The sequence below is a fragment of the Phoca vitulina genome, unplaced genomic scaffold, assembly GCF_004348235.1.
Source record: "Phoca vitulina isolate PV1807 unplaced genomic scaffold, GSC_HSeal_1.0 scaffold25, whole genome shotgun sequence".
Lineage (NCBI taxonomy): Eukaryota > Metazoa > Chordata > Mammalia > Carnivora > Phocidae > Phoca > Phoca vitulina.
The window spans coordinates 20,413,170-20,425,886 of record NW_022589728.1 but is presented as its reverse complement, the minus strand read 5'-3'; the positions used below and the strand labels follow the sequence as shown (position 1 = coordinate 20,425,886).

At 40.4% G+C, this 12,717-nt stretch overlaps 1 protein-coding gene across 2 annotated transcripts in view; it reads left to right on the top strand.

The window, feature by feature from the left end:
- SLCO5A1 (solute carrier organic anion transporter family member 5A1) overlaps window positions 1-7,164 on the top strand; it is a 132,281-nt gene extending 125,117 nt beyond the window's left edge. For both annotated transcript variants that reach the window (XM_032421962.1, XM_032421961.1), the window contains 2 exons: window positions 1,674-1,738; window positions 4,480-7,164. In XM_032421962.1, coding sequence (XP_032277853.1) covers window positions 1,674-1,738; window positions 4,480-4,949 — 535 coding nt within the window. In that variant the 3' untranslated portion in view covers window positions 4,950-7,164. The remainder of the gene's footprint in view (window positions 1-1,673; window positions 1,739-4,479) is intronic.
- Window positions 7,165-12,717: the final 5,553 nt, after the last annotated feature.

Genomic DNA, 12,717 nt, shown 5'->3' with positions numbered 1-12,717 from the left:
ATAAAATTTTGGAGTTGAACCAAGGAAAGGACAGACTGGGAAATGTCATTTTTCAGTTGTTCATGCTGTGTTTTGTTATATATCCCGTTAGTGGTTTTTTGCTTATAAGAGAACACGGACGTTACTTTAATGGAAGTCCTGTTAAAAATGTTGACACGGGTCCAATCAGATCAGTGTGTTGCATTTGCAGTAAAGGCTGCAATGGGCAAAGGAGGGAAGGGGGGACGGCATGGTGAAGAGAAAGCTTGCCCACAGCAGCTTCAGGAGGACCGGGGAGGCAGTGAAGGAGTGGGGAGGAAAGGGAATCAGTCTTCATTCTTCCTTTACCTCCACCCTGCCCCCTTGGTACCCCACACTGTGCCCCACACTGCTGGGCACCTGTTGGTCACACCTGCTGGGACGTCATTCTTAGCAGGGCAGTTGGGCTGTTTGCTGCTTATTCTGCACATTTTGGCTTCTCTTCTTTATGGGATGCTGAATTAGACGTACGGTAACAGTACCCGGTGGGAAGGCCCATTGGTTGATTTCACTCAATTCCTCCATCAGCGGATACTTACGGAGTAACAATGGTGTGTGCAGCATGGGGCAAATTGCTAGGAAAAGATAACGAAGGTGGGGAAAAAGATGGCAGGTGCGCGGGTCCTGGGAGGTCGACATGCTATACCTAGAACTCAGTGTGTATGGGACAGAAAAGAACAGGTACTTCATCATTTTAAAAAATGAATCCTTAATAATCTCACTCTTTAAACTTTAATTCTGCAAGAGATGTTAAATAACCCAGATCAGGGCTGCCCATGTCATTGCGCTCGAACATGGCAAATCACCAGCTGGCTTCTAACCCAAAACTTCAGAAAAGGAGCCCTTTAATCTTTGCTAATTACAAATCAATAGATTCCAATCTTCCTGCCGTGTAGGAATTACTTGGAGCATATGTTTTGGGAAAAGAAGAACAACATGAGGTAGTGGGGAGGGATTCACTCTTTTTCTAAGTTTGACTTGTTTTTTTGGACTCTACTTCTTTCTTTTTTTAAGATTTTATTTATTTATTTGACAGAGAGACACAGCGAGAGAGGGAACACAAGCAGGGGGAGTGGGAGAAGGAGAAGCAGGCTTCCCGCCGAGCAGGGAACCTGATGCGGGGCTCGATCCCAGGACCCCGGGATCATGACCTGAGCCGAAGGCAGACGCTTAATGACTGAGCCACCCAGGCGCCCCTCTACTTCTTTCTTTAACTTCTTTCCTCTATACTTTTCCTTGAGAAACTATGGGAATAACTTTCAGTCGACACACCTGCCCTCTGGAAAGTGTAAGCAGATAGAAAAAAAAAAAGAATGCGGTAGTTAGGATAAATTATTACATCTATTTTCACAGAACTGATTTTAGAAGCTCAGAGCTACTTCAGTACCTTCAGCCATGAACCTTTGGCCCTCCACCAGTATTTACCCAGAAACAGAGTTAATCAGAGCTTCTTTGGAGTCTTCACTGGGGAGAACTCATTCACCGATTCAGCTACATCAGCAGTCTTGTTTGGCTGTTGTTAATAAATTCTAGTAAATAAATATTTTGGCACAGCAGCTCTTTGGTCCCTGGCTCTGTGCTAAGCAGGCTTGATTTGATGTTCATTTTCTTGAGGCCAGTGTTTTAAAACATTTCTTTCTTTCCCTTCATCGTAGGTCGGTAGAAGATGAGGAGAGACCTTTCGCGCTGGGAATGCAGTTTGTTTTATTGCGAACACTTGGTACGTTCCTGAATTTCCACGTGTGCCTCTTAGTTCCTCTTTACAGATGGCAGATTCTCACTGTCCTTTAAAAATGGCAAGTCAATCATTTGTTACCATTAGTAGTAGCTAGGATTTTATGGGTTAATGGCAAGGACACAACTTCCTTATTTTCTGATTTGAACTAGAAGCTACCCAGTTCTGTGCTTTGATGAAACAGAACACACCTGACTTTAGAACAGTTTCTTTTTCACTCTGAGCCTAGACGTGGGCTAAATTCCCCAGAGCGTTTTTGGTACTGTAAGAAATATTGAACCAAACAATTGTAATGGGCTTAAGATCCTGGCATTTTTTTCCCTTTATGTCTTTTTAACATGAAAGTGATGGAAATCGGCACTCGTATTATTTGTGAAAATTTTAATTCCTTACTTCTTTACAGTAATTTTATTGGGCCGGGCAAAAAGTATACCTATCAAGTTTTCTGAGAAAAGAAATTAAAAATTCTGAAAAGAAAAAAGAAAAATCCTCAAATGATACATGAGGAGTCCCCTTTACTGATTAACAAGAGAAGCTCATTAGCACTGTCAATATATTGCAGAGTTCATTAGGGCATGAAGAACGTTGTTCTGATTTTGGCAAACACCCTATCACTGTTGTGTTTTGGGACAGTGCATGGGAAATATCATGTGAAGTAGCCCATTGCCTTGATCAATTTCAATGTATTTGTGATTGACTTCCCCATCATCAAGCATATTTTTTCTTTCGCACGTGGGAGTCCGTCATTTTCTTGAGCTGTCGTTTCTTCCAGTATCATTGTCCACAGGACAAAAAAAAAAAAAATAGGTTTTTTGATTTAAATTTTTAATTTCCATTTTGAAGGGTGAAACACTTTAAAATGGTGTCATCTGACCCTCTGAAACATTAATCTTCTCTGGAATTCTCAATTTATTTTTTATAATTTTTTTATTATGTTATGTTAGTCACCATACAGTACATCATTAGTTTTGATGTAGTGTTCTATGATTCGTTGTTTGCGTATAACACCCAGTGCTCCATGCAATATGTGCCCTCCTTAATACCCATCACTGGGCTCACCCATCCCCCACCCCCCTCCCCTCTAAAACCCTCAGTTTGATTCCCAGATGACCCATGAGAGATTATGGACTCCTGGAATTCTCAATTTGTCATTATGTTGCAGTTGGTGGCCCAGTCTGGGAGTAGGAACTGTCTGGTCATCCTTAGAGGCTTCTAGTTGCATTGAATGGGTGGCTTGGTTTTTTTTTTTGGTACTGATAAAACTTCGAAGGTCCCAGTTTTCAAAGGCAGGTGGTGAAAGGAAATTCTGACATGCTTTGATTTTGTTAAGAAGCTTGCCTTATACTTCCTGTTGAAAACTAAAAAGTTGTTTTCAAGGAAAGAAATTTGTTAGCGAAGGGGTGGTTGAATAGGAAAAGAAAAAATAGGTCCTCCTTTTTGCTCTGCTTGTCTTTGATGCCATGGAGTTGGGGTGGTTTCATATGGAATTGGAGGTGAAGGTAAGTCAACAGAGGGATATCACAGTGTCAGGAGTAAGTGGAAGGAGGACATTTCAGTCATCTGTTATTTAATTCAACCTTGACTTAAGTTCTGTTGATTATGAAAAACTAGAGTTGGGCCAACAAACCAATTTCCATTTCCCCAAATTCCAAAGCAAAAAGAGAGTTTTAAGTGTTTTAGTAATGTTAAATTTTAATTGTAGTGAACATACCTTATTTGAAACAAATATAACATATTTAAAAATACATCACTTAGCCCACTGTCTTCCCTTCCTTCCTCTCTTCTTTTCTTCCTCCTTTTCTCCCTTGTTCCTTCCCATCACTTCCTTTTGTAAACTCTTATTGAGGCTCCATGGGCTGTCCTGAGGGGTCCTTGGGACACCAGGAATAAAAGGCATGGCCTCTGCCATCAAGGAGCTTATGGGTGACAAATCTGCAAACACTTCCAATGCTACATGATAGTTGATACAATGAAGGTGTATACAAAATGCAGTGGGAATAAAGTGGCATCTGAGTGAGTGAGGAATTTAAAGGAGGGGTAGATAATTGCAAGGTGAACAATTTTGGGGATGGGGACACATTTCAGCAAAGGGAGTAACATATGGTGAAGGAAGTCTACTTGGGTAGACTTTCTTTCTTATGGGAGTAAAGAAATAATCTATCTCATAGCCCAAACAATGAAGCTACTACTCATCGCAGATGTTTCACAAGCTTCAAAGATGAATTTTCTGCCTTAGTTATTTCTATGCCCCAAATGTCTTTATACAGTTTGCCATTTGATGTGGTTTCTGGCTTGGAGGGGACAGTGTTTTCCTCATACTCTTCCTGCACCCGAGGACTAGAACCCAACCCATAAGAACTAAGTATACTGAATTTTAGTGGTTCATAAAGGGTCGTATAGCCTCTTGAGTATTTAATGGCAAAATTTGATTTTTGAGTTTAAAAGGATTGCCTAATTGAATTTTTAAGCAATGGACATTTTTACAATCTTAAAATCAATAGCGTATTCTGACCGAGTTGCAAACTGGAAGGTTTAAAGTATTTATAACTTAGTGAACGTTTTTATAATAAATATATTATGGTAAGATGTGACATATTTAAAATAGTCAAGTAACACAAGAAAACCACTGCCCTCCACTGGTTCTAGAGGGTTCTGATTTACAAAATCTGTTTTCTCTGGTAAGACGGGCTAACCATTGCTCCTTTTCTTTTTCTCTACAACACTAGCGTACATCCCCACTCCTATTTACTTTGGAGCCGTGATTGACACCACCTGCATGCTCTGGCAGCAGGAATGTGGGGTGCAAGGCTCTTGCTGGGAGTACAACGTGACGTCATTTCGTTTTGTCTACTTTGGTTTGGCGGCCGGCCTCAAATTTGTTGGCTTCATTTTTATTTTTCTGGCCTGGTACTCCATTAAATACAAGGAGGATGAGCTGCAGAGGCAGAGGTGGAGAGAATTTCCTCTGAGCACAGTGAGCGAGATGGTGGGCCACACCGACAACACCAGGAAGGGTGCCCGGACTAGATCTTGTCCAGCTTTCAGCAGCCAGGGGGATTTCCACGAAGAGACTGGTCTGCAGAAAGGGATCCAGTACACAGCACAGACCTATCCGGGGCCCTTCCCCGAAGCAATAAGCTCCTCCCCAGACCCGGGGCTGGAAGAAAGCCCTACTGCCATGCAGCCTCCCTCCTGAAGCTTGAAAATGGAAGACTTTAGTTTTGTTGGTTGAGTTGAATATGGCAACTTGAGAAACACCCGTGCCTTCTTTTCTTTCTTTCTTTTTTTAACCTCTAAAGACACAATCTTCAAACCGACAAAACTCAGTATACACAGCCACTATTGATTGAGGGCTGGATACCTCAACGAGACTGAGAGCCTTTGCCCCCCTTCTCTCCAAGAAGGAGGAGTTTAGATAGATTTGTTACCATTTCCGCTATGTTAATTTCATGCTCGTGCTCCACTGTGGTATAAGGCTGAGAGGTGCCTGGTTAACAAAATCACGGGAAGTGTCCTAGCGGTACATATCATTACCATACACTCCAAACAAAGGTGAGCTTGACCATGACTTTGCATTTACAAATCAGAGTTTTTAGATATGAACACCTACTGTGAGTTCCGCTACAAAGCACAAATGAATTTGCCTCAACTATGCAATTTTGATTGGGAAAATGTAAGTGCAGCATGTTACTTTTTCGTTTTGAAGCAGATACGTTTTGAAAAGAGGACAATAAACTTTCCCTAAAGTACTGTTAATAGCATTTTAAGCCATAGCAGAGTTATAAATCAGGTAGAATTTTTCAAATGCTTCAAAGGAATCATATGCATAGTGTGACAAAAGGAACAGCTACTTTATTTCATAAGACACATTCTCTTTTAGTCTGTCTGCCCCATCATAAGGTAAAGAGTCTGCTGAATCATAAAATCTGATAGCTTGAACATAAACTCCAGTATTCTTTTGCCAGGGGTTTTAAAACTAGTGTGCTAAACAATATGGCTAGAACCTAATTTGAGATGCATCATAAAGAGAGAAACTGATGGCTTTCTCATCCAAAGAAAAATGCTGCAGAAATTCTTTTAGCTCTCATGGGCCCACACAAGGGTAGCTAAGAATTGTAACCTTGACACTCAAAATACTTGGAAAAAGAAATTCCACAGAGGTAAGATTGAGTCCCATCTGATCGCTTTAGTTATACGCCTGGAAACAGCAAATCTGTATCGTTTTCTTTCTTATGTACAGAAAATTGCCGTGGTTGCCCCCTGAAGTTGAGTAATTAAATCAGGAAACCTATACCTGTGATGTGAAAATCACTCTGAATACAGGAGGAGGGAGATCTGTGAGCTATCGGAGTATGATCCTAAGTCATGACTGAAAATTATTTAAAATCAACTTGCCTGTCATACTGAATTCCACTTTATCAGAGTTAGAACAATTTTGCTTCTCTCTTTGATTCCTTCCTCCTGTTAACCTTCCCGAAGCAATTCTGCGAGAGGATTTTTCTGTTCCTAAATGCTCTTTGGGTTCATTATCCATCATCCTTTTCAGTTCCTCCCAGCACATCCCTTTGACTTAGGTGCCACACAGAATGCTTCCTACATGATTCTGAAGGTAGATGCTTCCCGACTGCACTCTGGACTGATAGCAGGTTAACTCCTGGCATCTTGGCTGCTCAGAAAAAGAATCCTTGACAACCCGGACTTAGGAGGGACTGTAAGGTCCAAATACCAATGTAATTGTGAACAGTTTCTGCCAAGGAGCCTATGCTTATGTAGGGGCTAATTTGGGAACTGATTTCCTTAGCTGGCTTACTCTCTTCCACAGAGGGGTCATGACTGACGGAACTGTCCCATGATTCAGGCTTTTTGCCCTTCATCCTTGGAGACACTGGTGGAGTTACGTGAACAGTTCAAGGTTATTTTCCTCTCCACCTAAGAACGGTATTGTCAAATGGTTCTTTTGGTAGCATGCAGTTTGTGGAGAGGGTTATCACTATTAGACTGAATAATGTCTGTAAGGGGTTGAGCCAGTGGACAGGTAACAAGGACTTCCGTTGGAGTGGTCTCATTTGGCTGAGTCATAAGTCTGCTGTTGCCTCTAATTACTCTTGTGTCTGTCCAACTTCCCTTCATGTGGTATATATTGAAGGTCTTCAGAGAATATTGTTGATTAACTTAGTGTCTACTCTGCTGCCTCAGGGTTCCCTTTTACTCTCTATGGGAGATCTTTGATCCTTTAGATCCTTTAAAAAGTTTCCTTTTGTGTTGGAGCTAAAGATATACAGGATGGGGAGAGGTGGTATTTTCTTAATTCCCCTCTAATTGCTAAAGAACTGCATTGAGAGAATTTGGGTGGGATTAGCACCTTTTTTTTTTTTTTTTAAGCTAAGAGTGTATGTTCCAACACTCTTAGAATCTCTCTCTTCTTGGTAGTATATTTTGAAAAGGAGCTGCTTTCAGAACTCCAGGGTAGGAAGTGACAGACTCTTCACATATAATTAGACAGTCCCCTTTCTCTACCCTGAACAGTCACCCATCCAGTTCAGCAACCACTGACCAGTTCTCTATCAGGCACATTTTAGCCAATTACCATCTGCTGCTCTATGAAATTCTTTAGGTTGACCTGCCAAAATTCAAAGAAATTGGCCTGAATTGTACACCACAATTGTTAATATTGTACTTCCTCAAGTATGTGATACTTATAAATAGTGGGTGTATCATTAATGTGTTGTTGGTTCATGTAGAATAAGTAGTGAAAAATCACAGAAGACTGAAGTTTTAGAATACATACCAATTAAGAATTGTCCCCAAAATGCTTTGGGTCCTGGCAGTATCCTTGGAATATTACATAGTCAACTAAAGTGACTGTTTTATAAATGGCACCATTTAATTGTAGATATGAGGTTCTTATATGTTTGTTACTTCATGGTCACAGCTCCTATTATAAGTTTAATTCCCACTTTCCATGAACTTAGGCTTCTAATTACTTGTTTTGGAAAAAAGGTCACCTTGTTCTTTTATCAACTCTGTAGATTAATGTATTAATAATGTATAACTATTGTAAGTTTAATTCCCACTCTTCATGAACTTAGGCCTCTAATTACTTGTTTTGGAAAAAAGGTCACCTTGTTCTTTGATCAACTCTGTAGATTATAACGTATTATTTGGCTTTAATATGCAAATATAATATCTATGAGTCTAGCCTATTAATTTAGAAACACCCTGGGGGAAGGTGGGTGGTTGGAGCACATTTTTTGTTATCTTCATTAGTATGAAGTCCTTATCCTTTGTAGGTAGATTTAATTCTTGAAAACATTCAAAAGTCATTCAGAACTAAGTTGGGGGGGAAGGAGGAGCAGAGAAGAAACAAATTATCTTTTGTGGAGTGTGACTATTTCAGAGAATTTTGTCAAGCACTTAATATACATCATTTATTTTAATACTGTTAATAACTTTGCAAGATAACTATTTTTATTCTGTTTTTTTTTTTTTTTTTTAAACAGATCATGAAAACTGAGGCTCAGAGAGGTAAAGAGATTTGTTTAGGATTGTACAGAGTGGCCAAGTTAGGGTTCAGAAGCGGGTTTCCGTCTCCATCGCTCGCTTCTTACACTGTATAATGCCTACAATGGTTTTGATTAACAAAGACAAGTGTGACTATAATTCAGTGAGGTAAAGCGTTTCATTTTTTGCTGTGTTACTGTTCCTGAAGAGTAGAGAAGTTATTATTCCTTTGTGTAGAATAGAAAAAAAATCTGTAGGAAACATCAAAATTTAATGTTTAGATTTTCAAGGTAAATTTACATTTATTTAGCTAAGCGTTATATTCAAAGTTGTCATAACATACCTCAAGTATTTATTTATAGTTCATATTTAATATAGAACAAATCCAATTTTGATGTTAGCATTGAGTCTCAGTAGAATTTCTGAAATGAATCATGAGGAAATGTGGTTCAGATTTATTGAATCTGAGCTCTGGGGATTTTAAGTGTATGCTTTCTTTTTCATGTTTTCCTCTTTCAGAATGTTAACATTTCCATTAATTTTTAGTGAATATGGGTTTTAAGTTTCCTAAATAAAAGTTTCAAATGAACATACACAAAGTGTTCCATGTTAAATGAACATAGACAAAACGTTACATGTTATGTACCAAACAACTGGTGGGATTGTTGCTGTCAGTAGCTGTGCTGTGGTCACAAACGGGAGCATGCACTTGGGAATGCAGCCATCAGAGAAGGAGCAAGTCATAATGACCGTCCTGCATTTTCACCGAACTACCAAGAAAATTCTTCCTCCATCTGTAATTCCAGCTTGCATTCTTTGGTGGACGTGGAACCAGAAGGTTTCTTTTTGGAGCCTGTTTTGCATCAACCAAAGAGCAGCTGCATGGTTTTTGAATGGACCTGAAGCATTTGTGGAAATTCTCTGGTGTGCCCAGGAGCAGTAGGAGAGCCCAAGTCTCGCGGGGGGCAGCCAATTATACTTTTAGCCTGTGTGGACTTCAAACATCCTCGATGGTGCCGAAACACGAGTCTAACTATTGCTATAGAAGTGCATCTGGAGTCTTCTAAGTAGCAGATAGATACCAAAATACTGTATAATCCCAGAATTGCCTAGACTGCAGGTTTGCTAGTTCTGTTCTCCAGACCATAGGTAGCCTCTCCACGTTACTTGTAAATTCCTCTTTCCTGGCATAGAAGGGCGTGCCATGGCGGGCAGGTGAAGGTAGTAGTCTTGTGCACTTTATCTTCTCCGTTTTCTCTCCTCTTCTCATCTTCCAGGATGCTGCTGGCTGTGTCTGTCCCAGGCTTCTTGCTACATTGGAATCAGATCTGTGTTATGTTTGAACAGGTTCTTTTAAGCACTTCATTTTTACTCAGCCCTAAGAAGGGTCAAATATGATGAAAACCCTCCTTGGGTATTTGCTTTTGCAACATTAAAAAAAAAAAATGCCTCGGTGCTAAAAGTATTTGATGATGCATGCTCGCCACCAAAATGCGCCACTGAATTTACAGTGTTTCACTGGCAAGGGACTACATGTGCTTTGCTTTTGGAAATCTAGAGAGCTTCCCAGAAAACAAGCACTCATTATTCTCATTACTACAGTTAATCCATGAACTTTACACTGCAAACATGAAGACTGTAAGGAAGAGTACCTTTTCTATGGAAAACTCAGTGCTTTTGATATTTCTTTTAGCAAGAATAATCAGATGCTACAAATAATTTCGGAGAGAGGGGAAAATGAGTTCACATAATCTTTTCTTATTTCTTCTCCAAAAAACTGACACCCTTGTGAAGTGTTTTTAATAATTGGGGTTTGGAAGGTGTTGTCTTTTTCTGGTATTCTATTACATGCTAAAATCAGAGGAGAAAATATCCAAAACTAAAGTCATTGCAGGGACATATTAAACCAAAGGGTTGAACAAACAGAGTTTAAACTTTGTATCTAGAAATGAAAAATCAGAATAATAAGACTCTATAGTGGGCATTTTTCTTAAAATACATACCTCTACCCCAAACCCCAAATGTTAATTTAGAAGCATGAAATAGGCAAGTCCGCCTCTAACTTTTCAGTTAAAGGAGATGTAATACTGCGTCAAATAAATTGGCATTAGGATCCTGGTGGAGTGTGTGTTCGGTGTGTGTGTGTGTTGTGTGAAATTGTGTTGGTGATGAAAGGCCGTTTTGAATTGTTAACATAAAGAAGTTTGATTTTGTGATTTTTACAATGAGTATTTATTTGGAGACTTCTTAGGGTAATTTAAAAGATGTTCAATTTCCTTGTGTTTAATGAAATCTCTTGTCAATGTACTAATAAACCTTGGTTTACAACATCTTGAATACTTGATCATTGAAAATTAAGAAAAAAAAGTAAAAAAAAAGAATAAAGTGTGTTGGCTTGAAATTAGTTTGTCTCTGAGATCTCTTCTGATGGACAGCACAGTTTGCTAAGGCATCCAAAACTTTTGGGTGAGAGGAGGACGGAGGCAAAGGAGCTCTGGAAATAACAGCATGACTCACGGACTGGAGCACAAAGTGGTTATTTTTAGAAACTTGCCTGGAGCACTCATAGGTGTAAAGCAGGGCAATTGATTTCCATTTCTCACGCAGTCACTCCTCCTGCACAGCTCAACTAAAGGGTCACAATGGCTCAAGATACAGGAGTTACTGGGGGCCATGTGTGTGTCTTTGCTGGTTTCTGGATAAACCCTTATTTTCCTCCAGGGCCTTGTTCATTCATTGTGGAAGCCATTTACACAAAGGGCAGATACTACCCTCTTCCCCAGTCTACCTTCTTCTTTTCATCAATGGGTGCAATTTAGGCAATTTAGAGATTTCACTCAACTCTCTTAAATATCCCACACATTCAAAGGAGAGGCAGAATCATTCCGTATATTGGGCTTTTTGAAAAAGACACACTAGAAAGTTTCTTTTTAAGAAATGAGGAGAGAGGAAAGGTTATGAACGTGGCCACTTATCTTCCTTGTATTAGCCCCAGACTTGGTACAACCTCAGCATTTTAAGAGCTCTTAAAAAGCATCTAGTTCTTTTCTTCTTTTAAAAATTGCCAGCTCAGCGAAGATGGCCTCTGTAGCTTTGGCGTGGGCTGAGCGCAAAAAAACATTTTTAATTGCAAAAAGTCATTGGAAAGCAAGGAGATCGATATTTGGTACTCACTTTTGTATTTAAACGTCAAAGTCTGATACAGTTCCAACTCATAATACCAATATACATCAGTAGAAAGCTAAAACCCTTTTTTGGTCTTCTGGAATGGCTAAGATCCTGAGCATCAAAGAAAGAGCAAGCCTGCCATGGATCAACTGTTCTAGCTGTGTTCTTGTCTAAACCCAGTGCTGCTACTTCAGAGATCAATGAAGTGGCAGCTTTGCGAGGGGTGGAGCCTGGCTGGAAAGAAAGATGTCATGAGTTGCGCTAGAGTGACACCTAATGGTAATTGTGGAAATTACATGCTTTACTGACCTCTCATCCCTTCTGGTTCCTGGGCTTGAGTTGTAATGGGGCTTTTTGTGACCAGATTCGTATTAGGGTGGCAATGACATCTCCTCTTCTGCTGAAACCCATTAGTAATTGGATTGGTTCCATTCTGGCTCTGGGTCACCTGTGTCGTTGGTGCTGGAGGTAGGGTATTGGGGAGGAGGACTGGGGGTAGAAGACTCAGATTCTGAATTCCTGAGTCCTGGGAGGCACACTGGTGTAGGGGCTAGAAATTCAGAATAGACAAAGGTAGATACCTTTGTCCACCACTTAAGTGCGTTTGCTAGCAGAAAAGTGAGGCAACACTCAGCACAAAAGACCTCAACATTTGTAGCTCCCTTTGTCCCCCAACCCTCTGCAGTGCTTTTCCTGACATCAGGGAGCAGGGTACTCCCTAGTCTCAGCAGGAAATATCTGCTTTTTTGGAAGCCATTTTTTCTGCTTATTTTATACAATAGTGGGCTCACTCTAAGGCCCTAGGTACTGTGTTGCTGAAGTCCTCAGCATCAACAACATAGCTCAGAGGAAGCTGAGTTAATTAGACCAGTATGGACAATAGTTGCATTAGGTAGGTCTCTTGGTCAGAAATGGGACAAGAGGCAAGGTCGTGAATGTGGCCGGTCACTTTCACTCCATTGGCCTCAGACTTAGTACAACATCAGTGTTCTCTTACTTGGGGGAAAGTAAAGTAAAAATGGCCGAGCTACTCTGTCCAAGGGGTGGGGGAGTTGAGGGAAGTTTACATGGAAAGAAAAAATAAAGTTTGATAAGGTAAAAGGGAAAACAAAATACGGGAATTGGAGAATGGATGAGATTTTTACAGGTTGGGATGGGGAATTCAGACTTGGGAAGGTGGCGCTAATCCAGGGGAAGCTGGTAGTGACAGGCGAGCGGGAAGGGGAGCAGATGGGTGGATGGAAGGCTAGAGCTTCCAGTGTGTGTGTGTGGGGGGGTGTTAAAAATCACCAAAG